The sequence below is a fragment of the Corvus cornix genome, chromosome 1 (assembly GCF_000738735.6).
Source record: "Corvus cornix cornix isolate S_Up_H32 chromosome 1, ASM73873v5, whole genome shotgun sequence".
Taxonomy (NCBI): Eukaryota; Metazoa; Chordata; class Aves; order Passeriformes; family Corvidae; genus Corvus; species Corvus cornix.
The window spans coordinates 100,563,883-100,588,166 of record NC_046332.1 but is presented as its reverse complement, the minus strand read 5'-3'; the positions used below and the strand labels follow the sequence as shown (position 1 = coordinate 100,588,166).

Here is a 24,284-nt window from a genome sequence, read left to right as displayed (position 1 = left end):
TTGGGTTGAGATAAGAACAATCTAATAATGGAAATAAAATAATACTACTACTAGTATAATTAATAATAATAGTAGGAGCAGTAATGAAGGAAGAGGAGGACAGGGGGAAGAGAAAGAGGAATAAAAGCCAGGAAAGACAAGTAATGCAAAGTACAGTTGCTCACTCCCCCTGACTAACATCCACATCCAACCAGGCCCCAAACAGTGACTGGCACCTCCCAGCCCACTCCCTCCAGTTTATATTCTAGGCATGAAGTTGTGTGGTATTGAATATCCCTTCATCTAGTTCAGGACAACTGTCCTGGCCATGCTCCCTCCCAGTTTCTTTTGTACCTGTCCTCTGTCAGAGCATGGGAAACTGAAAAAGTCCTGGACTTAAAGCAAGCACTACTTAGCAACAACTAAACCACCCCTGTGTTACCAATATTACTCTCATACTAAGTCCAAACAACAGCACTGTAACAGCTTCTAGGAAGAAAAGTAACTCCATCCAAGCTGAAACCAGGACAGATCATAAGGTACTTCTAGAGCAGGTAACTCATTTTTGAACTGAAGTTCAGGGCTCCTCCCACCAGGACAAGCCCAGGCCATCAAGTCCTAACAGTATCAGGGAAAAACAGGCACCAGCCGAACATCTTACCTCCCAGTTACTGTCTACTCAAGGAGATAGGAATAGTGCCAAAAGGTATGGGGAAGGAGAAAGGAAGAAGGAAAGGCCAAAGTTTTTCTCTACTACACAGGTAACAACAGACTTTTAATGAAACACATTTCAAGCAGCAGCTTCCTGTCTTTAGCTCCAGGCAGTGGCAAGAAGCTAATTCCAAATCTTTCATGTACCTGAAGCATCACTGGCACTGGGACATGACTGTGTCTCACCCCTCTCTGACAGTACCTACAGCACCTACGGGGCTGGGGAGACATCCTGGCTCCGAGATCTGCTTCCAAGGCTTTGGCATGAGCTGGGGTTCCTCTGTCCCCATTGGGTCAGAGGTGACACTGGTGCTGAAACAGCATAGAGAGCTTAGACTTTTAAAGGATTAAGCTGTCAGTAATGATGTGTGGGGACCCCTAAATAACATAATGCTATCAGTCCTTGTCTCACGGAACTCTTTTAGAGACCTATAAGCAAACTCTCTGCTTGATGATGACCATGTGATATCACTACACAACCAGAGGAGCTGGGCTGAGGGGGACACTGGCTAGGCATAATCTATGTGATTCACTCACATAACATAGTCCCCTGAGTTCATATACACCTTAGAGGGGCACAAAGCAAGTCAGGATTGAGCACAGGACTTGGAGTTTAGTGTGGTTTCCCACTGGCTCTTACTGTGCTTCCCTTGGCCGTGTCCAAAGCAGAAGATTTCATAGTAGTGCAGCTAAGCTGGACACTGAGCTGGGCCATTGCTTGCACACTGGAGACAGCTGAACAAACAGATGTCCTAGCTAGATGTGGTTGGGAATTTACTTCCACTTATCAAAAGACAAAGTAGAGAAAAGTGAAATTCTTGTAAAATAATTTAGCCATCTGAATTTCAGCTCTGGATCACATCTTAGGACAAATGAAAAGGGGATGAAACTCTGAAAAATATTCTTATCCCTTTTGTCAGTGCCTGTGCTGTCTGTATAAGCGATGTGTGTGTTTACTGATTGCAGCTACCTGCATGAATCTATCAGGCCACACAGAGCTTCACTGCACAAGATGGCAGGACAATGTCAAAGGGTTTCAACACAGAATGTGAAAAAAAAGAGGCCTGTAATCTCAGCAAAAACCAGATGAAAGTAGAACTGTATCCAGGACCATTTCACAAAAAGTACAGATTTTAGTTTTATGAAGTAGGTAGTTCTATTTTCCCCGGTCACAGAAAAATGGGATTATACAAGTGTTAGTCATAAAAATGCTATATAAAGACATAAAGTTATCTTTCCATTCCCATTCACAGCTGACTCGCCCATAGACCAATTTAGTCCCTTTTACATGGTATGTCTGTAGTCCTTGTGTCATTGCTTGTCCCCTATAATTTCTAAAACTGGGATTTACTGATTTCTAGAACATATTTCCTGAAGTGTGAGCATGCATGTGTAATACTCTGAATAGAAAAACTTTCTGCTGGAAATATTTGGAGAAAAACCAGATTAAGATATTTCTATTTCCTGGTTTTGTGCTTCAGTCTGCTAGTTGCTCTGGGATCAAAGAACAGCATCCTGTTCCTCGGAAAGTTTCCTGAATTGGACAAATCAGGTTTTCCAAATAAAAGAATAAGACTCTGCTGAAAAAACACCAATAAAATCAAAATCCATATTTACCACCAGATAAGTCTGGTGCTTGTCTCCATAAATGAGTCAAGAGCATCACTGGGACCTCTGTGCACTGCAGGGGATGAAGAGTAGTTGTTGTCATCACCTTCTTTTTGCTCCTTCAAGAGCCATAAATGCTAGGCAGTCTCAAGGTCAGTGTAGCTTATCCGAGACAAATGTGAAAGACACGTTTCACATTCCATGAACGACACGGAAGGAGCCAATCTCAAGAAGCACATGGTCTCCTGTATTGATGTACCTCCCCTGAGAGTGCTTGTGGAGGTGCTTCTTACACACATCTCCTGAGCCTGCCAACACAACATGGAAACAGCAGGAAGAGAAGCCCTCTCCACAGGAGTCAGTTCTGTACCTGGTCACAGCTGGGAGCCCTGCAAGAACAGCCTTTCTCACAGTATCCTGGCAACTCTGGATGGAGTGTGCTTATGTGGAAGGGAGGAGAGATAAGAGGGGGAAGATGCGGGGCTGTTGGAAAACACTTGTATAATTATGTTCACTTCAGGTTCATTTTTACACATGACATGTACAATACAACAACAGATTCCTTTGTAGGTTTTTTTTTTCCATTGCAGCTTTGGTTTTCTATGAAACCACCAATTTTCAGATTTTCACCCAAGTTCCTATAATCAGAAATGACAGTCAAAAGCAAAAAGGATACAGGATAATTACTTTCCTTCAGCTCTATTCTAACACTGAAGTCTCAGTCGCAGTGCTCTTATCTACTGTTATTGCCAGGCATTGGTAGCAATGGCGAAATAGTTAAAGGCTTTTTGTGATGCAGCAGTAAGCAGAATTGTTGAACATGTACAATAGCCTTGATAAAATTCTCACAGGAGGGGAATGCTTTCTGCAGTTGGAAAAGTATGAGCTTGTTTGTTAGATAAAATGTAATTTCTCTTCTGGTTTAATCTCGTTATAGAATTCTTGCACTTCAATCCATTTTCAAGAGTCTGAATTACAAAATATTCTGCCTTCATCACCCAATTCATGTATGAACAATGACATCTGAAAATTTAAATATTTGCATTTGAAAAGTAAGGTGTAATGTGACCACTGCTAGTTTTAGAGCTAAACTGTTACACTGGAGATTAACTAGTAGAATAAAATAAAACAAAACATTTTCACGAGAACAGCATATTGGGAACTGGCTGTGGTTTCACAGATCTGTTTTCCTTAATCAGCAAAACTTAGTGCTGTTTTGGGATCCTAGATTTAGAAATGACCAAGAGACAACACAGGGAGATGGTAAAGCACAAAAGTTATTATGTCAACAGCGTTGAAATATTAACAGCAGATTCTGTCAAATGGAGCACTGGAAGCAGCAAGAGCACACACAACAACCTACATGTGTCAGCTTTCAAATTTGGAACAAACCAAAAATCATCCAATAAAGAAAGGCTACCACAGGTTTTCTGGGGTATGATTTAGCTCTTTTTTCTCCAGGGTTACTTGTGAACCCCTAAATTTTACATTAAAAGAAGATACTTATCTGCAGAATGTTGACTTAATTAAGGAAAAAAATCTTCCATTAAAAATTAAATATAGTCAAATAAGTTCTCCAGTTGGCAAATTAGTCAGAGGTTTTGTGTTATTTTAAAGGAATTTAAGATTTAAAGCAGATCTCAGTTTTATGGTGTGTGCTTGCTCCACGCATACGAAGGATCCACAGATCCACACCAAATACAGCAGAATTTAACCAGCAAAGCTCAGCTTTTTATTTTCTGTCAGGTTGCAGAATCTCCCCACGCAGCCTGTTGGGCACACTGGAGCAAAGGACTCAATTAAATACTTTGTGTCAGATTCTGGAACACACTTGTAACCTTGCTCACATACTGACCTCTACATGCATTTACACAGAAAATAGCAAACAAAACATGACCCCAATAAGCAAGAAGCTCTAACATTATATATTTGACTCAAGCATTGATCTTCTGCACAGAGGGAAAGATACCTCCTGAGTAAGAGACTTGCATTTGCCTCTCCCTCCTTCAAACATGCATAATCACAGTGACATCCCCAAAGGCCTCAAAATCCACCCTGTGAATAAGGGCAATCCCGAGCTCTGACAGAACACCACATAAATGCTCTAAGCATGGCAGACCTATGCATAAATGGAAAAATGACACTGGTACATCACTCTAAATGGTGTAAGAAAACCAATATTGGCTCCAGTCAGAATGAAATGTGACCATTTTATAAGCAGGAGGATTTGGTAAGTTTAGTTGATGACAATCCCTTCTTGAAATGCTTAAAATCATTTTTATCTAGAAATGCTTGCATTGAAGAAACTACTAATAGCAGCCTCCTAGAATGATTTCCTCCTAGAATTCCAGTTTATGCTGAGAATTGATTTTTTAATCCACTGTGAAGTCACATGCTTGAATTATTTTTACTTTGTATGTATTCAATTTTCTAACTTACAGCTCCAAGAGTCAAACTGAGTCTTTGTGATAGTGCAGTTCTTTGCCTATAAAACTGGAACTGGAGACTGAATTATGCCCTGTGGGCAGCCTCACTGTCCCTGTGCAGGGTCTTAGAGTCACCTCCTGTAACCTATTTGTCTTTAAGAGTAACAAACCTGCAACAGACTGAAATGAAACAAGGGTTTGGATACCACATCATCTACTATTCATTTCTTCTAATCCCCGCTGGCATGGCATGTGAAAAAGAATGAGAAGGAAAAAATTAATTCCTTTTCTTAAATACAACAGGTGTGAACTTAAACACATATAAATAGTAGATGTAGGTAAGAAGATTCTTGTATAGCTACTTGCCTGAAAAAAAAACCCTCAAAACACAAAGTTTTGAATACTTCTGCAGTATGATGTGCTTTTTAGTACTTTTCCTATTGCATGTTTGGGATGGGATTTACCTCACACAGCTTCAGACATCTGACTTTCAGACTGGTTAGCCTGGCTTCCCTTGTTGACACTTGAAACAAGAGGTCATCTAACCTACCTCACATACCTATCCGAGCGTCAGAAGAATTTGGCAGTGGAGGTGCCTCCTTCTCTCACGTGACTAGAAAGACAGTCCAAAACAAGTTTCAGCCACCTCAGTTTCAACAGCTGAATCACACTTCAGGTTTATAAGTCAGTTATTTACTTTCTGATTTAAAATTAGTGCTAGACTATAGATGCCTATAATAAAATAACCTTCACTAGTAAAAGAAGAAAAAAATTCTCTGGCTTTCTCTGGAAAACTTCAGAAATGCAAAAGCAAATGGAACACAATTTCTTTCCATTATGGGTTATTTTACTTTTTCCTCAATCTGTTATTATAAACCACAGCTGAAAAAATAGTTCTCTATTCATAATTACATACAACTCCAAATGAATATTTTCAGTGCATGTTTAGAATCACAGAATCATAAAAGTGTTAAGGCTGTAAAAGACCTTTAAGACCATGAAATTCAACTGTCAATGCAGTACCACCACCATATTCCCTATTAAATCATGTCCTTAAGTGCCACATCCACACATTTTTGAACACTTTCGGGGGTGGTGACTCAACCGCTTCCTGGACAGTCTCTTCCAAACCTTTGCAACCCTTTCTGTGAAAAGAATCTTTCCCGATATCTAATCTAAACTTCCCCTGGTGCACCTTGTGGTCATTTCCTCCCATCCTGTCACTTGCCATCGGAGAGAAGAGGCTGACCCCACCTGGCTACAGCCTCCTTTCAGTCAGTTGTAGAGAGCAATAACATCCCACCTCAGCCTCCTTTTCTCCAGGCAAAACAGTCGCAGCTCCCTCAGCTGCTCCACATCAGACTTGTGTTCCAGACCCTTCAGCAGCTCTTTCTCTACACATGCTGCAGCACGTCAGTGTCCTTCTTGTAGCAAGGGGCCCAAAACTGAACACAGGATTTGATATGTGGCCCCAACATCATTAGTGATGTACATCACTAGTTGATTTTAAGCTATTAAAAGTCTTGTTATATATTTCTTTCTTCACCCTGCCCCATATGTTAAACAGGTTTTTCTTCTTCCTTTTTATCTTGCATGGATGAACAAGTGACTTGTTACATTGGTACAGTTCCTCTAATTCAAAAGCAGTTCTACATTTTTAATTTTTTACTATTTTTAACACTTTATTATTCACTTTAATTGATATTAGAAATTATTGCCTATCCGCTTTGCTCATGAAAAGCTTTTTCTCTCTCAGACTAATGCTGTCACTGGAACTCTTCTGTCTTATAATTAAAGAAACTCATACATTTATATGTTCCATACTAATCCACATTGTTCCCATTTGATGATACAAAGACTTAAAAATTCTGACTTCACCTCCCCCATACACCCAAACCATCAGTTGTTTGTCTGGCTGGAACCTGGGAGGCTCTCAGGCAATCACACTTTTCCCAGCTGCCCTAGACTCTATTGCTATTTAAGTGGCTAAAATGAATCTAAACTGCCACTTTAACAACCCTGTCTGATACTCCTTCTAAGTTACTACTCATTTTAATCGAACTTGTCCATTTTTATTTCAAGTGGTACAGAAAGGGACTGGCAATGGAGCATCAGCTCTGCAAAGCTGTGGGGAAAAGATGAATATGACTACTGAGTCTATAAACAGAACAGGGGAGGAGGAGAAGGAAGAAGAAAGCTATATCAAGAGTTTCCACGGTAGCGTAGTTGTGGTTGCTATATTTTAAAAGATTATATTGGCACAGTGAGAAAGATAGAAGATTGAAGGCTGAAGAAGACATTGAATGAGTGAGAGACAAAAGAAGCCCAATTTGTAGTTCACAAAAAAAACCCCAAAGTTTTAAAGGTCACTTGGTTTCATCACAGGATTTCTTGAATGAGAAGAAACTGGGTCTGGACAACATTTGTGGACCAAACAAAAATTGGATTACAACGAACACTGGCTGGAGGGTAAAGCCAGAGAATCCTGTCTTAAAAAACACTTCCCTTCAAGAGTGTGCCTGGGTAGGTATTGAAATAAAATTCCAAACTTCACTTTCAAAAGAAGACTGCACACCTTCAAGACATGCTTAAGCCACATATAGAGCATCTCTAGAACACAACTATAGCAGAAATTGGATGCAAAAAAAAGTGTTATACTGGAAGGTCACATTGTCCCTTCTGGACTGTGAAAATTATTTCTACAAGTCACTAAGCCATATCAACATTCAAGCAGGCTAAACTATGCCCCAGTGACTTGAAGCTTCATATGCTGGCTACAATGAGCATGGCTGGAGCTCACTGTGAGGCAGTTTGATTTTACTCTCTTCTCTTCTCTTCTCTTCTCTTCTCTTCTCTTCTCTTCTCTTCTCTTCTCTTCTCTTCTCTTCTCTTCTCTTCTCTTCTCTTCTCTTTTCTCTTCTCTTCTCTGTTTGTGTGCCTGAGCTTGATCTTGTGGAGTGAGGTTTTAATTAGAGCAATTTTTCTCTGAACTCTTAGTATTATTCACACTTGAAAAGTACCTACCAGTATCTCAGTAAATGTTAGATCTGAGTAGGATGCAATTTTTCCCTTCCCTTGATATTGCTGACATTTCAGAAATGTCTTCTAAATTAGAATAAAAAAAGAAAATGTAAAAAAAGTCACAAATCACAAATTTGGCGTTTTTAAATAATGTCAATTGAATAATTTCTATAATTCCCATTTTCATGTCAAACTTTTCAGATATTTTAGACTGATTAACTTTTGATTTCCAGGTATCAAGGCATTTCAATAATAATAATAATAATAATAATAATAATAAAGATGTTTTGGAGAAATCAGACAGTGGTGGCTGAAAGTCAACAGAAATTATTTAGGAAATTTTTCCAACAAATGAAAACATTATTCTAAAGTAGCCTTTTCATAGCTTCCACAAAGGGACATGTTTTTTACAAAAAGCAGCTCCTCAGAGAAAATGCCTGACCCCACATAAAGTGTGTGTCACTGCTGGAGCACAGATCTAATACAATGTGTACTACACAAAGAGGAGATAGGAAGAACTATTTATTTGATTTTAGCTATAAACTCCAGAATTCGTTTTTAGCTGAAGATAGCATATCTGAAAATTCATTTTTATTCTCTCTTCAGGGTGATCTTCACTTGCCTTTCAGAAGAGCATCTCAAAAGAGTATAAATTGAAAAACAAAATAATCACAATGAGAACAGCTAGCAGTGCCAAGGATTTATTTTAAAAGTCTCTTTCACAGATGGCAGACAGAAGAGCTGGGTAAGATGATTTTGAACTCTGCTGTGGTCAACAGCTGCTATTGAAAACACCTAGCTTTAACTAAGAGGGAAGTACATCTGGAGGAAGTCAGCCTAATCACAGAAATCATGAATGAAACTAGTCAGATGAACTGCCATGAAGTACAGTTCCCATATTCAGGCAATCCACAGCCTTTAATTAGATACGCCTTTCAGTTTGGGAAAAGCTTTTACTGAAACCTCATTAATGTAAGAAGCTAATCAACTCTTATAACTGCACTCACCAAGAGAATTTTATCTTTAAACAATTCACCCTGAAATCATCTGCCAAGCTACAGGTCTTTCCTGGAAGGATGTGTAGTACACACATTTTTAACTCGCTGTGAAACATCTGTCTCCTGTTCCAGCCAATGAAGACTGTTCCAGTCTGTTCCAGCTGTGTGCTTCACACATAACACCTCCAGCATGAGCAATGCAGAGTTCACCCTGATTCTAACAGGGCATTGGAAAATTTTTAGGGAAAATAATTCTCATTTCTTGTTTACCAAAAATCCCCAAGCATACCCAGTTAAAATCAACACTACACCATTACTAAAACATGACAAATGAACCAACTTCAGAGGGAATAATTATCCAATTAATAGAATAACTATGTGTTTTTCTTCCCACTCACTAGATGGGGCAGATAAAGAAAATAAGACACCGAAAAAAAGACCACATTGCTTCCTAGAGTGGTATTTTAGCCTTTTTGAGATACATAAAAACAATGTTGGGGTGGATTTTTTTCATATCCAGGCATACATATATGCATAACTGAGTTTTTCTGTCCTATTTTTGTAGCATAACTCTGCCATCCTTGACTTTGGGGAGCCCTGGTAAAAATAAGGGCAGCAGTAAAGCCTGAGCATCTGAATGCTTTAAGTCACAATATTCCTAGTGACAGGATTTTGTTTTCATTCTGAGCAGATTCTGTTTGTGCTAGAAGGTTCAGGAGACAGCAAAATGCAGCCAACAAACTCATAAAATAGATCCTGTCAGACAACTACAGCTTCCTTAAAAAAGCAAGTGAGTGTCTTGATTGTTTGATTTAGAAAAAGCAACAGAACACAGTGTCTAACTCTAAAGAGCTTTTATTATAATCCTGACATTTGGGCTGCTTCACTTTTTTAATTTTTCATTTTTTCTTTGTCAGTTCTATGGAAAATCAAAGTGTTTTAAAGTCATTTTTTATGAGCAGAGCACACTCAAGCATGACTGGTGTGGTCCAGGAGGGTGGTACTCTCATTGCTGTCACCAATCTATATATGGTTCCCTCAGAAATTAAGTGACGTTTTCAAGTTGATCATCCTCTAAAAAATGGATGGACATCAACACCTCCTGACCACAGATAAATGTAAAAAGTAGAACTGTTAATCAAATTTTAGTACAAATCAATCAATAAAGTGTTTCAATTGCCATTACACACACAAAGGAAAATGCCCTTGTGCAGAAAAGAGAAAATGCAATAATTTACATCAATGAAGTAATTTAAGGCAATTTTTAGTTTCTCAGTAGACAACCTTATGACAGAAGGGGTTTCTCCAATAAGTGACAAATATTGACATATTGTCCTTATAATGGTGTTATTATCGATAATTATTTGTAACATAATTGTACTATCTTTTCTATGAATCAGTGAACTGAGCAACATCAGTTATGTGTTCTCCCTTTTTTGTAACTTATATTTTCTGCTGTGACTTAGTCATTACCTTCCTCTCCAGACATACTGAAAGTTCAGGCTCCATTCTCCAGAGCCTTAACCTTTGGCAGAATGAGGGAAGACAGCACACTGTGTCTGTTTCTCACAGGCAGGGCAGCCTAACACCAGATAGAAGCTACTGAGGATCAAAGTTTTTTACTTCATGCTCCTTTCTCTTTGAGACAAGATATCTCAATTAACTCCAAGCTTCTAGGAAAAAGAAACAAGGAGAAAAAGGCACTATTTTATCAGGGTTTAAAACTTTAATACAAGGGTTTGTGAACAATGACACATTCTAGAATGCATGACCATGACTTAAAATCTAAAATTATATTTTCTTGCCAATCCTTAGTTTAGAATTGTTTAATTTCCAAAGCTGATTTTACTTCAGCAAAGATTATTGTGCCACACTATTAGTGAATTAAAGTTGTAGTTTTGTCACAACACAGATATTATATGTAAAAACAAGACACACTGACTCATTGAGTTCCTGCAGAAGTTTGTTTGATGTATCCATTAAAAAAATAAATTGTCTCTGTTTTCCTTGTAGGGAAGAGGGAGAGGAGAAGAAGGAGTTAATACTTTTAGGTATCAATATCAACAAGCAATCCTTTCTTCCCATGAAAATGTTTCCCAAAGGAAAAAAAAAAAAACCTGTCATTCAAGTAACAGAATTCAAATAGCTCCCTTGTCACTCAAAGACAACTTTTGGGAGTAAGATGTCAATGGCCCAGCTGCTTCAGCAGCCATGTGCAGTGAGCACTGATATTCAGACTGAAAGGCAGCAGCCTTGAGGTAAACTGCAAATGAAAGTGGTTTTCCCAGACTCCAGGGGGTCCCATCAACATTATTTCAAATGAAATATTAACAGAAGATATTCATAAGTAATAGTTCTAGGTGATCTAATAGAGTAAAGTCTTGCAATTACTTGAACCGGATGAGCCACAACGCAGTACATCGTTGCTTCAGAGAGGGTTTGCAGTGCTTATGTCTGTGAAAGAGCAGCACAAGGCACTCCTCAGAGAGACACTAAAAGCCACCAGAAAGTCCTGAATGGTGTGACAATGAAGCTGAAGAGCTCCAGTATCGTGCCAGGGTTATGAAACAATCAGCAGACTGGTGCACACAATAACTTCAACTCTTCTCTGATGCTTGAAATAGACTCTGCTGAATGCCAGCCCCCCCAGATGAATGCATTATAAAACCTGCTAAGGAAGTGCCAGGAGTACTCAAACTACATCCCAGAGGTATTCAGACACATCTTATAGGATATTTTTAGCTGTCACACATGACAGCAACTACTGCTTTTGTTGTACAGTAAATAGCACAGTCTTCACTATACAGAAAAGTAAACTTTAAAGCTTAGATGAGTGCAGTGGAAAAGGTGACAGATTTACTCAGTCCTTCATTTTTCACTTTCACAGAGTAGAATCTGGTATAGATCCTAATGTATTGGTATTAATCAGACAACATACCAGTCAGTATCTCAGCAGTCAGCTCTGCACAGAATGAAGGACAGAGAGAACCACTAGAACCCACACATAACCACTGTAAGACCCAAAGATTGTCCAGGGCACCACATATCTGTGGCCATACTAAAGAGAACAATTTCTAGCATTAGATTTAGGTGCTGTGCTTAACTTTTACATCCTTCTTCCTCCTGCTTTTCTCACAAGTAGCCTGGATCCTGCTGGGTTTTGTCTTCTTACCTATGCAGAACACTGAAGACTTCAGTTTCATAGAATTGGAAATAGTTGTGGAATGGAAGGAAAAGAATTCTTCCCATTATGGATGCATGATCACAGCATATATAACTGTGCCAAAGCTCATCCAACATCATTTTAATTGAGATTTCTGCTCACAGTGAAGTTGTAACTGCAGAGGCTGGCTCTGTAAGTATCTACCTAGATCTCAAAGGCGCAAAATTTGCAAGAAAATAAAGTGTCTTTTACAAGACCAGCTGCTGTAGCTGGGAGAAGTAGAGAAGTTTCTGGGCACCACACATTCTTTTAATCGGGGCTGAGGACATATTTTCAAGCTGGTACTAAGATGGCCACAGTGCTATTAATATTTGAAGTGACTGGGAAGTTCTCCCTGGTACACCACATATCATCTGATGCACATCCCACATCTCCCACTGCCATTCAAAAAATTTCCTGCCCTCAAGCACAAACACATTAATATCCTGTCTCAAAACCACTATTGAGAAAACATACTTAAAGGGAGAAGACATAAGAATAAAGAAATGGAATAAAAAATTGTAGAGCAGAACCAGAAAACGCCTTTTCTGAACTCTAAGTTATGAGCAGGTGCTTATAAACTACTTGTCAGGAATTTTTTTATAGTATTTTGTAGGACTGTTTATTTACACAAAAAAGTTTATATTTAGTCCCAATCAGTTTGTAGCCATTTAATTGTTTCAATAAGTCACAGTATGCAAAGAAATGTTCACTTACTTAAACCTTTTTTTACTTTTGGAACTGTTTTGTTGAAAATTAGGTTCAGTCTATATGATTTCCTTTGTCATACAGAGTAGAACAGATTTCTGTATCCAGATTCAAATACTGTATGGAATACACCAATGGATATTGAAAATATTGTCTCAATACAAAAATTAGTTGTATCTCACTTTGTCAAGCCCCCCCCCCCCCACCCTCCCCCAAAAAAAAAAAATAGTTAAAGCAGGTTTCAGGATCTTTTAGTATTAGTAACAGAAGGAATATATGTTGTATGTTAAAACTACGATGTGAACAGAAAAGTTATATAAGAATGCTGGAAATTAACACAAGTGAGTCCTAAAACATTTCTGTGTAGGCACATAACTGAAGAGTAGCTCCTCATGGCTACCTGACAATGCAGCCTGACTTCCCAAGAGCTTGGACAGGATACCCTCTTTCACTCTTAGAAAACCGACAACCAATAAAATAATTCTTTTTAAATCAACTCAAGGGTCCTGAACAAATTTTTTTAAAGTGGAAATTTGTTTGCAGTACCACTATCAGGATACATAAATATGTGATGTAGAGCAGACACATTAAAGTATCAAGGTTTAGGACCATTAGGTCTCCAACAGGAATTTGTAAATAGCTAATAAAAATAAGGTTGTCCTAATTACTTAAGCAGTGTGTAAAATGCTCAGATACCCACATAATCCAAGTGTCAATTAACAAATCTCATTATTGCCAAATTAGTTCTATATTTCCTCTTCAGATCCTGAGACTAGATTAAAAGTAATTTGTCAAAAAAACTGCTTCCATTCCAAATTACTTCATTATTGCTTTTTTACCATAATGCCGCACCAAAATGTATCATCTCTGTGCTTTGCTAATAAAAGAGTAAGCAATCACCTTCAGTGCTCTACTTCCTATGGAAACAAATGAACACAGAACAAAATCATCACTGATAACAGCATCTATTGCTTTGTCTTTATTGGTATTGCTCCTTGTTAATTCTTTTTTTTTTTCCTTTTATTACGTTATCATTTTAACCTTAAGTTAAAAGAAAAAACCCAAAAGTGCCATATTCTTGTATCTTCTTTACTTGATAGATTCTGGCATTCAAAATAAAGGAGAGACTGGCCTGCCAGAAGCCCAAGAATCTTTAAAAGTCTCCAAATATGCTGGGGATAGTGGATGAAACATAAAAATAGTCATTTCCTGCCAAAGGCGATAGACTTCATTGGTTTTGGTTTTTCAAGTCTCTGCACCTATGCTTTTATTGCATTGGTAATGTATGTAGTGATTTAAAGTAAAATGAAGTGAATGAAAGGATTCCCAGAAGTTTTGGTGAGCTTTGAATGAGACTTTTTCTGCATAGATTACTCCCTGGGGACAGAAAATGCATTCATTAAGCAATGTGCATTAAAGTAACACAATACAAATGCTATGCAACTGTGTAAAATACAGTTGCTATCACTTGACTTAAAATATCCTGAAATGTTTTGCTTTATGGCATTAAAAGGAATTCATTTCCTTGGACTGTTGTTGCTAAGGTTTGGTTTATGTAAGTGTTTTAAGAAAAAAGCAATCTGAAAAATACACAAATAGAACAGCAGAGAACTCATTATTCTTTCAAATGCCTCTTTTGAAAATCCTTTCAAACATTTTATTCTTTTGATTCAACAGAAGGAGAGCCATTTACAAGTAAAAAGAATAGCAAGAAAATGGTGCTTCAATGCTCTGAAGAAAATAATTGTTTTGCAACACTTCTTAACAATTCTGTGCTACTGGACCTTGAATTATCCCTTTTACTCCCCCAGCTTATACACATCTGGGCCTGTAAGTAAAGACATATGTCTAGGTGTCCCTTGTGGTGCCCAGACAATCCTCAGTCCATACTTTGCTGGATTCATAGAGTCCTTTGGGTCTGTGGGTCTGATACTTGCAGAGGACAAGCATGTGCTGAGCCCAGCATGGATGTACAGCAGCTCACATCAGATTCCTAACTGGTGTTCCCTGGAGTTTCTCTGCAGAGGTGAAGTCCAGCACAGCCCAGGTGCAAGGGATGTCCCTGGCTCATGCACAGGACTCACACAGAATGCTCAGGGTTTCCCAGGGATTTCACTGTGGATGTGTGGTCACACTGATCACCCACCTGGCGCCCAGGATTTCTGCTCAGCTGGCTGATCTGCAAGAGCCACTGGTGCAGCTGGGTGCACAAACATTACCCAGATGGAGCTTCTAAGTGGAAAGTGATGGTGTGACCAGAGGAATTCAGACATAAGAGCATCAGATGGAGGTAAGACTTATACACATAAACATGTGGGAAGAGGAACTGATCATAGTAATCCTGATATTTTGGATCACCACTCCTAGGCATCCCAGTGATGGATTAGTCAAACTGGAAGGAGGGTATTCCATCCCAGCTTTCTGGATGAGTTCTTTACCACCCCCTAACACAGCCAACAGGGGCAATTCTGGTTACAGGACCCCTCACAACTCTTCTGTAACAAACACAAAATAATTTCATCACTTTAAAAGAGATTGGCTCCATGGTAAATATTTCTCTGCAGACATTCCCTACACAGAAAATCATTATTTCATGGAATCATGGTGCATTATTGCTCAGTTTATGCTAGAACTGTGGAGGAAGAGAACCTTTCTGCTTTCTGAAACAGGCACTGCAGGTCACCCTTCGCAGAACAGTAGCTTTGCTGTGATGTAATCTGTCTCATAGTCTACTCTTGCCTTTGGTAAGAAAGAAATTGACTTTGCAGAAGAATAAGGGGAAAAAAATCATATTGATTTCTTTATTACTATGTTTCCGATATTGGAATTTCACCCTATATTCTTAGACAGAATTAAAAAATACTCCAAATACAGTAATTCCACAGAAATACTACAAAATTGACCAAAGAGATAGATTTCATTTAGAAGAGTGCATTCTAGATACTTCTCTTATATGCAGCAAATATGAGCTTCAGATTGAATTAATTTCATTGTTTCATTTCCTTTTATTTTCTTTTCTTTTCAGCAATCTCAATCTTATGTCTACTTTTCAACAGCTGAGTGCCTAATGTCTGTGTTGTCATGACCTACTACTATGAAATCCGCCTATGGAAATGAATGTTAGTAATTAATATGAAAAAGAGCAATTTTAAGCAAACAGAACATTGGTGTGTTATCTTACACCAGGGTTGAGAACAATATGTAGGTAATTACTTCTAAACAGTAACACTTTAGTCATTTAGATAGTAGCTTGGAAACAGACAAAAAAACCTAAGGAATCTTATCACAATTCCTCTTTGCCTTTCTCTAGGTAAAGGAATTATTCCTGTTAAATTCGGCAATTTTTGATACTTTGTTGTTTTTTGTGATAAAGCTCTATTAAAATAGAGAAGAATGGAAAGAAACTCTTGGCATGAAACCAGGTAAATTAAAGTTAAATTGCATAAATCTATATCAATAAGAACAGGACATAAAGAAGGATGGGGAAATTATAGCTCTTGTATTCAATCCTACGCTGCTTTCACAAAGCAGAGTTGCATGTTTTTCTTCAGTATTCTTGCAAAAATAATCGTCCTGAAAGATCTTATTCTGTTAGACATTCATGCTTGGAGCAACTTTTAAATGGATGTTTTATGGGCAGCCTAACTTCCTCTGTCTTGGCAATATGTAGACAGGGCTTAGAAAACCATTATTTTTAAACAGGGATTTTGAGACTTCAGATCTGACATTGATTTGATTCAATTCTCTTCATATTTTTATTCCTAAGTGCATTTCAGCTGGACATATTTTATTAATAAATACAATTTTGATACTAAGTTACAGATGGGGTTTTAAAATAGCTAAGTGCCTGCAACAGCAAAGCAAGGAAACCTTGCTTCTATGTATAAGGAATCAGGTACTGGTGATTCTGGACCTGAATGGTGCCCACGTTTCCCCAAGCACCTGAGTCATCCGGGGTGGGAGTCAGCTGGCTGGAATGCTGGCATTTACTTCAAACCACATTTTTAAGTCAACTGATGCACCTTCAAAAGTCCCCACAAGGATTAACTAACATAGAGAGATCAAATCTATAAAATAGAGCTCAGCTGAATTACACAGAGAAAATGCAACAGCTAGGTGCAGCCTAAGTGTGCCAGGCTTTCTGGTGAGATACTTTTCTTAGTGCCTATCTTCTGGCAATGGAACACAGCATAGCAGGAGAAGATGGAGTATGGGCAGAGCACCACCGTTCCCTGACAGCTGCTAAGATAAATGTATTTAATCCTGACGCTGAAGAAGAACCTCTCCAATAATCAACATATCACAGTCAACATATGTTGAATCTTCCCATTTCTTCCACTCAGCAAATACTTTTCTACTCAAACACAACAGCATGCAAAAGGGAAAACATTTCAGCTGGATCAAAGGCCTGTGATGAAAACACTTTCTAAAGTGTTTGGGGTGTGCTGACACTGCAGAGCCTCTTGGCAGGGTTTGTTTGCCCAGTAGGAAATGTGGGTGGAAATCTCCACTACAGTGATTGTATTATCTATACTTGTCAAGCCAGATAATTTGTAAGAAACTTAGAATATATCTCATGGCTTCATGTTGTGCCATCTAGACAGAGTCTTCAGCGAGTCCAAACTTGCTATTTAAAGAGCCTGTATGCTTCTTGCCAAGATAATCTTTTCAGACTTTCTTTTCAGAATGTTCACTAGCAATATCAGCTGCACTGTCTGAACAAATGTTTAATACATTTTCCATTTGAAATTCTGAGTTAATATATGAGAGGCTTTCAGTTTGCATGGAAAATTATGCATATGTCCAAGTGAATAAGTGAAGCTGAACCAAATGTTGTACTCACCAGATTTTTAAGTGATACTTTTTCATTACTAACAAAGGAGTAACACAATCGGTGCACTTTCTGGAGTTGCCCTATATTTTTGAAGTTGCCCTCCACTTGAACAACTTGCATATTTGGAATGAGACTAAATGTGATACAGAGGGTGAAGCACCACAATATACAGCATGCTTTCTTGGAATGGATCATGATCTACACAAACACTCAAAATTTGTGTTCTTCATTGTTACTATGATCCCTGTCCCTGTGATGCTGGACTACTAGAAAAGGACTCCTCATATATCTCAGAACTCCTTACACTATTGTAAACTTACCTACCTCTGAGCTCCCTTCCAGAAAAGTGTATAAAACCTGAGCTTGCACATTAAATTATACTGGGAATGCTGTTATCAGAAGCATTTGAGCTGTGCCTATGCTGAAAAGAGCTGTCAGCCTGACTAAACAGAGAATTCAGTCTGTAATCTGTAAACCCCTCTACAACATCTGGCCAGGATTAAAAATACCACAATATTGGAATGAGAGGATATATTTGTGCATAGACAGGATGAAGGTCTTCAGATGACACTTGAATGAGTATATGGACAAATTCAGCTGTGAAACAAAGACATCAACAGCTCCACACTGAAAAGGTTCTCCAGAGAAATCTTTTAGGTGTATATCTGTTACATACATGTATTATATATATATATATATATATATTTGGGTGGCATATTTATATATTCATTGGACTAAGTGCCGTATCTATAAACATCAAGATATATGAGAGTCTAACAGTCCAGAAAGGATCAGACAGTGTTTTTAAAGTCCCCAATCTGAAAGAAATCCAGTCAGGTTTCTAAATACCTCAGAAAATCTGGTTTCTAAACACTCAAAACTGAGTCAAAAGTAGTAGAAATTCATTAAAAATTCATACTGCTGCACCATTCAGCCACCCACCAAAAAGGCAGCAACATTCCTTAATCCAAATGCAAGGATATTGCAAGTTTAACATCACACTGTTACCACTTTCTCACATACCCTTATCAGATGCATAGTTACACAGACCTTTCTGAAATTTAAAAGAGTAGCACAAACATTTCTTATTAAAAACAAATTCACAGTACAAAATTGTTTCCTTACTTTTGGGAGGGAAGCTCTCGATCCTGAGCTTTGCGTGGTCATTGTCAAAACTGTAGTGATACCCAGTGCAACTCTGGCTGGAGCAGCATCCATATTGATCCAGAAAGAAACCCAGGATAAAATGACAATCAGCAGGCTAGGAATGTACATCTGGATTAAATAGTATCCCATCTGACGCTCCAAATGAAACTTGACTTCAATGCATGTAAACTTTCCTAGAACATGAAATTACTTTCATAAATGTTTTTGCACATTTTTATCTTGTTTTCTGAATACAAGTTAGATGTGTAGCCTGTTTCCTAACCTAATACTGTAAGCAGATCCTGATACACAAACACTCGTCAGCCACTTGATGCATGCTAGCTTGGGGGAAGCATGAGACCACTGAAGCAGACTGTGCCCAGTTCTTCATATTAACTGAGAAAATGAATACTAGCACAATTTTTTCACCTCCAGAAAATATAACGTAATGTTTCCTTTCTCAAAATTCAATGAGCTTTTACTTTGGTCAAATATAATGTTAAGTATTAAAAGGGAACAGCATTTTGGTCATTTAGTGACATGAGATTAAGCAATCATATTTGAACAGACAAATTGTAAACTACCACTCTTGCAGTCCCATGGTAGGTCACACTCCTCCTCATTCTGCTCATGTCATTTACCCGTGTCTGTGGATTATGTCTCACAGCAGAATCAACTCAAAGTCTACTTCGAATTTTGCTGAAAGTCTGACTCCAGGAAACCTAAACCAATTTCTCTTGAGAGGTGAGTGATTCTTCAAACAACTGATAGTGGTTGCACAGCAGTCCTGGAGGACTGAAGTTTCGATTGCCTGACAGTGGAACTAGCTGTGCAGCAGGAGATGAAGAGTCCTGAGCTGCAACAGCTCGTCAGCTGTAAATGCAATCGCTCTGTGCTGCTCTCAAAATTACTCTGGGTTAGGCACTGTGAGGGCTTTGGCTCCAGGCAGACTACAGGAAAGCCTCTCATTCCTGAAGTGCCATGCCAATGGTTTCAAAGGATCCTTTTTGTGTTAGTTTGGAAAATGCATGAAGACACATTGCTCCTCATTCGCCCTTTCAGGGGATATTAGATGGTTTGCTCCTTTTGGTGATGTTCCTGTACTTTTCTGGTGGACTACAGTGCTGAATGGTGGGTGCAAGAGCTAGCACAAAGGGGAGTGCAGAGGCTGTTTGACAAAGAAAGGAGTGGAGACTGAATAATATCTTCTGACAGCACAGAAGTTCTAAAATGAGTGAGCTGTGACTCAAAAGGCAGATGCTGAGACCTAGGCAGTGGCTGTTGCTGACCAGTCTGCCCATACAGAAGGGGACTGGAAAGGGGTGTGGTGGCCACATGTGGCAGCAATGGCATGAGTAGCCCAACCTGTCAGAGGCTCTCCAGACTTTTGTGGCACAGCCTGGACAGTAAGTTTAGGAGAAGGCCGAGCTATAAGTTTTATCCACATTTTAATTTCACACCAAACCTGAAGGAGCAAACTACAGAGAAGACAGTAGTGCCAATCACAAAGTTTTCCATCCTTGGTACTTTGGGCTCCAAAATGAGAAGCTGAATTTATAAAAATTAAAACCAATAATTCTCTTTTCATAGAAATAAATGTGACTTTATTTCTGGCAGAGGCAGAACCTCTCACATTGTATTATTTCATAGAGTGAAAGAAATGTATTTGATGCAACCAGATCAGCTCTTATGCTGCAATGATGAAAAAGCTATTTTAGATGAGAGGGATTATATTTAATCCCAGAAACCACCCAGAAAACTGTTCTCTAAATGCTGTCCCTATTAAATAAACTCCAAGCAGCTAAATGAAAATTTTAACAGAGTTTCCTCTTCTTTGTAAAGCTAAAGATAGAAAACACAGCATTATAAACTCCTAAACAGCAAATGAAAGAAAAACTTTAGAGTATTAAACAAATATTTAATTTCCCAACATTCCACGTCTGTACATTATTCAGATCAGCAATGAAAACAGTGTCTTTTCACATGCTACATCTCATAAATCAGACTACACATAAAAGCTGGTGAAAATTTGATATTTTCCCTCACTGGCAATTTGATATGCTGCAGAAATAAACCAGGCTCAGAAAAATCAGTACTTTAAAAGTGATGAATCAATATTTAATAAAATAGTTAGTTTGTTAAAAAAAAGTTTCATTTTAAGGATAGCAAAACAATTAGATTTTTTATCAATGTTTAATATTTGAAATACTTTAATGATTTTAAGTATATTAGAATACCTTAATGAAATTAAACAAAATCTGGAAATTAAATCTTTCAAAAAAAAGAGACAATTTCTGTATTTTCAGATTTAAAAATAAGTGTGACTGAAACAAATTTTAATTTCAATTTTTTTTTCATTTTACCTATCTTTTCCCATTACAAATCCACAATAGATACCACTGGAACAACTGATAGAAAAAAAGTAGAATAATGCTCACCAGTGTTGTAATGTTTTGTGCAATAACCAAGTTCTTTATCTTCTTTCAAAATAAACTGTGGCAAGGTTAAACCCTCTGCAACTTGCACAGGTCCATCACTTAGCCACTCAAATATCAGATCATTCATGGTGTAGCCAACTGCAATAAAGAAATCAAAGTTTATTAGATGGCAGCTGACCAGAAAACAGCAAATGTTCTTACGTCTGAGAAGCATCTTTTATTGCAATACGTTATCTCAGTTATATTTTCAAGGTGTTCAATTAACAACAGCACAGTTCCTCTTAGTTGTTGGTTGCTATAACTACACTATTGCTCTATTAAAAGCAAGAAGTAAACACTGTTATATTCTGAAGCACTGCCCTGGTTTGCCATTAAAAAATAATTTTGCTGGCCCAAACCAGTCTAAGATTCTCTGGGCACAAGGGCAGGTGGCAGCCCACAGTTCATAGCCATACAGCTAAATACCTTCTCCCCTAAATAAAAAAAACCCCAGGGTGGACTTCTTCCTACTGAATATTGGGAATGATCACTGGCACCTGCCATTGTCTGAGCCACTCCTGGGTTTGCCTGATTGTTACCTGGTCAGGTTGAAGCAGTGCTGTGGTGGGTGCTGGCAGCTACACAGCATGGTGGAGGGTGTGTGCTGCTTCCCCAGTCCATGCCTTGCCTGTGTTTAGCACACCAGCTTAAGAATCACTATTAGGACCTCAGCTTCATCAGGTATTTTGCCTCCCTTTTCCAAAAGTGAGCCTGATTCAATCAGGCATAGCGAATCCCTGGCTATGTAATAACTGTTCACACTTTCCTGAGACTTAATCATTTCTCCCACACAGCATTGCTGTATCCACCCCTGGAAGTGATGCAACTCTGATGAGTAAGGTGATGTGACCCAGGAGGGAGAAAGATAAGGGAGCAGGAACAGCACAGGTACAGGCAACCCTCAAGTTACGGTGATAAACATAACTCCCTTACAAAATAGGAATACTGAGTCTCACCACATAAATGTGATAATGTAGATACTATCCAATCACTGAATGTTAGGGTAAAAATTTGTTATTTGATAGATAAAGCAGTTGGGCACTCACAGCTCTCTAGCTGCATTGTACATGTCTGCACATCCATAGGAAAATTCTTCAAGTCCATGGGACAGGACAAGGTTAAAGTAAGCCTAAAATTAAATGGGAAAAAAATACATTAGACATCTACAGGTTTTATCTAAAGCCTCATACTTAAGAGTTTAAAGGATCAAGACCAAATCTTAACACCTCAAAGGCTGGACTTGTCCCCCCTTTGAGCTCTTCAGCACGTGAGAGCTGTGGAGACAAAGTGTGTGAGCAAACCGGGCACTCTGAGCCTGAGCTGGCTGAGCAGAACAGAGGCAGAGCAGACAACATCAGGATAGCAAGGCATGCTCTCCACTAATGCACCAGTGAATGTTTTATGTACAATACTGAACCAAATCATCCAAAAGCTGAAATGCCTGGTCAAGGAACACATGTTTTTAAGTTTATATTGGAAAAGCAAAAAAAGGGAAACAACAACCATGGGGGTTTTTGTACAGAGTGCACAATGAGTCCCATTTCCAAGCCTTCATTCTTACTGCTTAGGCCACTAAAAGAAGGCAAAAACCATTATGCAGTAAAAGCTGGAATCACATTGCATTAAAGGAGTACAGATAGAAGAAAGTAAGCCTAAAGGAACATAATCATACAAAATATATTTGTCTTTTAATTTTTCAGTTGTTATTGTCCCAGATAAAGCATAACGTTACTTAAATGGGAATACTTTTAATGTTTCTTTCTTTCATTTTCTTTTTAGTTCATTTTACCTTCTAACATTTGATTGAAATCTATTTCAAGACAGTGTCTTCTCTTTCTTTTCTTTTTTTGTGTGAGGAGAAGAAACCATTTTTAGCTAATCAAGGTATTGGAATGGCCTAGTTATAAACAACTAGCTTTGGGAAACAGTATAAGTGTTAGGATTTTGCTTTAAATCATATTTTAAAAGTACTTTTTTATTTCTGATTACATTCAGCACAAAAAACCACTTTGAAACAAAGAAAGCAAAAAAATTCCCCTCTGTACCCTTTTTTTATGAAGGGCAATAACAAGATTGCCTGATTTGAAGGGACACTGAAACATTAACACAGTATAATGACAGTAATTTTTTAATTATGCCAGTGAACCTACAGGTCAGCTTTTTAAAAGTATAACCTTGAAACCATGTTGTCCCCCAGTCATATGTGATTTCTACAGGGAAATACTTGACTAAGTTCTGTCTCCCATGGTGATTTTGTGGTTCCTACAACATACAACTGATTCAAGGTCTTTGAGTCTATTTCTTCACCATGTGAAGTTTTGGGGACCACCTGGCTGGAGCTTCTAGCTGTAAAATCACTGTGACAAAAAGATGATATTTAGCTACCTGAGATCAAAATTGTCTCAGCCAGATCTAAGATCACATTCAACATCACTGTTGTTGCCTATATGGGGGCTACCTCGAAAAAGTCACACTATTTTCATCTTGATATAGTCTTCAGCAAACAAGATTATAGTATCAGGAAATTAGAGATCACTTTTATGTGGCAGTGAGATGAAGAAAAGTCCTCAGTACTCTTCTCAACATCACCATAGGAAGTAAACTCACATTTAACCTTTGGGACCAAATAGCAGAAACACTCAAAAAGTAAAATTGTCATCTAGAGAAAAAAGGTTTGTCTAATAGATATATAAGTGTCATTGAAAATCTGTCCTTTCCTCATTTAAATATTTTAAATCCTTGCAAATGTTAACTAGTCCCATTTTTACTAGGTAATTTCCTGCACTAAAGATTGAGCTAATTAAGTTGCTAATCTCCAGCATTAACAAAACAGTGCCTCTGCCTCTTTCCTGAAACATTGCTATATCAAATTCCCTTCTTTTCAGTCATCTTCTAAATATGGCTTAGACATTTTTTCTTTTCAAACATGCCTTTATGCAAATGCAGCCTTTGCAAATACGTCATTTGTTTCCATTCATTTAAGTAGGCAAGGGCTATCCACCCCTTAGATTTTACTGACTGTCAGGTGTGGACTGCACACTGATTTTGTTTCCTTTCTCCTTCATCCCTTTCTACACCCCAAACATTCAAGTAATCTGGGGGTTTGACTACATACATGTTCAGGAAGGTCTCTTGTTATTTTAATATCAAATTTATGAGAAAGTAAATACACCC

General features: G+C 38.2%; 1 protein-coding gene across 7 annotated transcripts in view; it reads right to left on the bottom strand.

The window, feature by feature from the left end:
• The window catches only part of GLRA2 (glycine receptor alpha 2), a 123,173-nt gene that overhangs the window by 55,167 nt on the left and 43,722 nt on the right, over window positions 1-24,284 (bottom strand). For all 7 annotated transcript variants that reach the window (XM_010394424.4, XM_019283090.3, XM_010394420.2 and 4 more), the window contains exons 5-7: window positions 22,157-22,239; window positions 21,072-21,209; window positions 18,613-18,827 (exon numbers count right to left, since the gene is read on the bottom strand). In XM_010394424.4, the coding sequence (XP_010392726.1) occupies window positions 18,613-18,827; window positions 21,072-21,209; window positions 22,157-22,239 (436 nt within the window). The remainder of the gene's footprint in view (window positions 1-18,612; window positions 18,828-21,071; window positions 21,210-22,156; window positions 22,240-24,284) is intronic.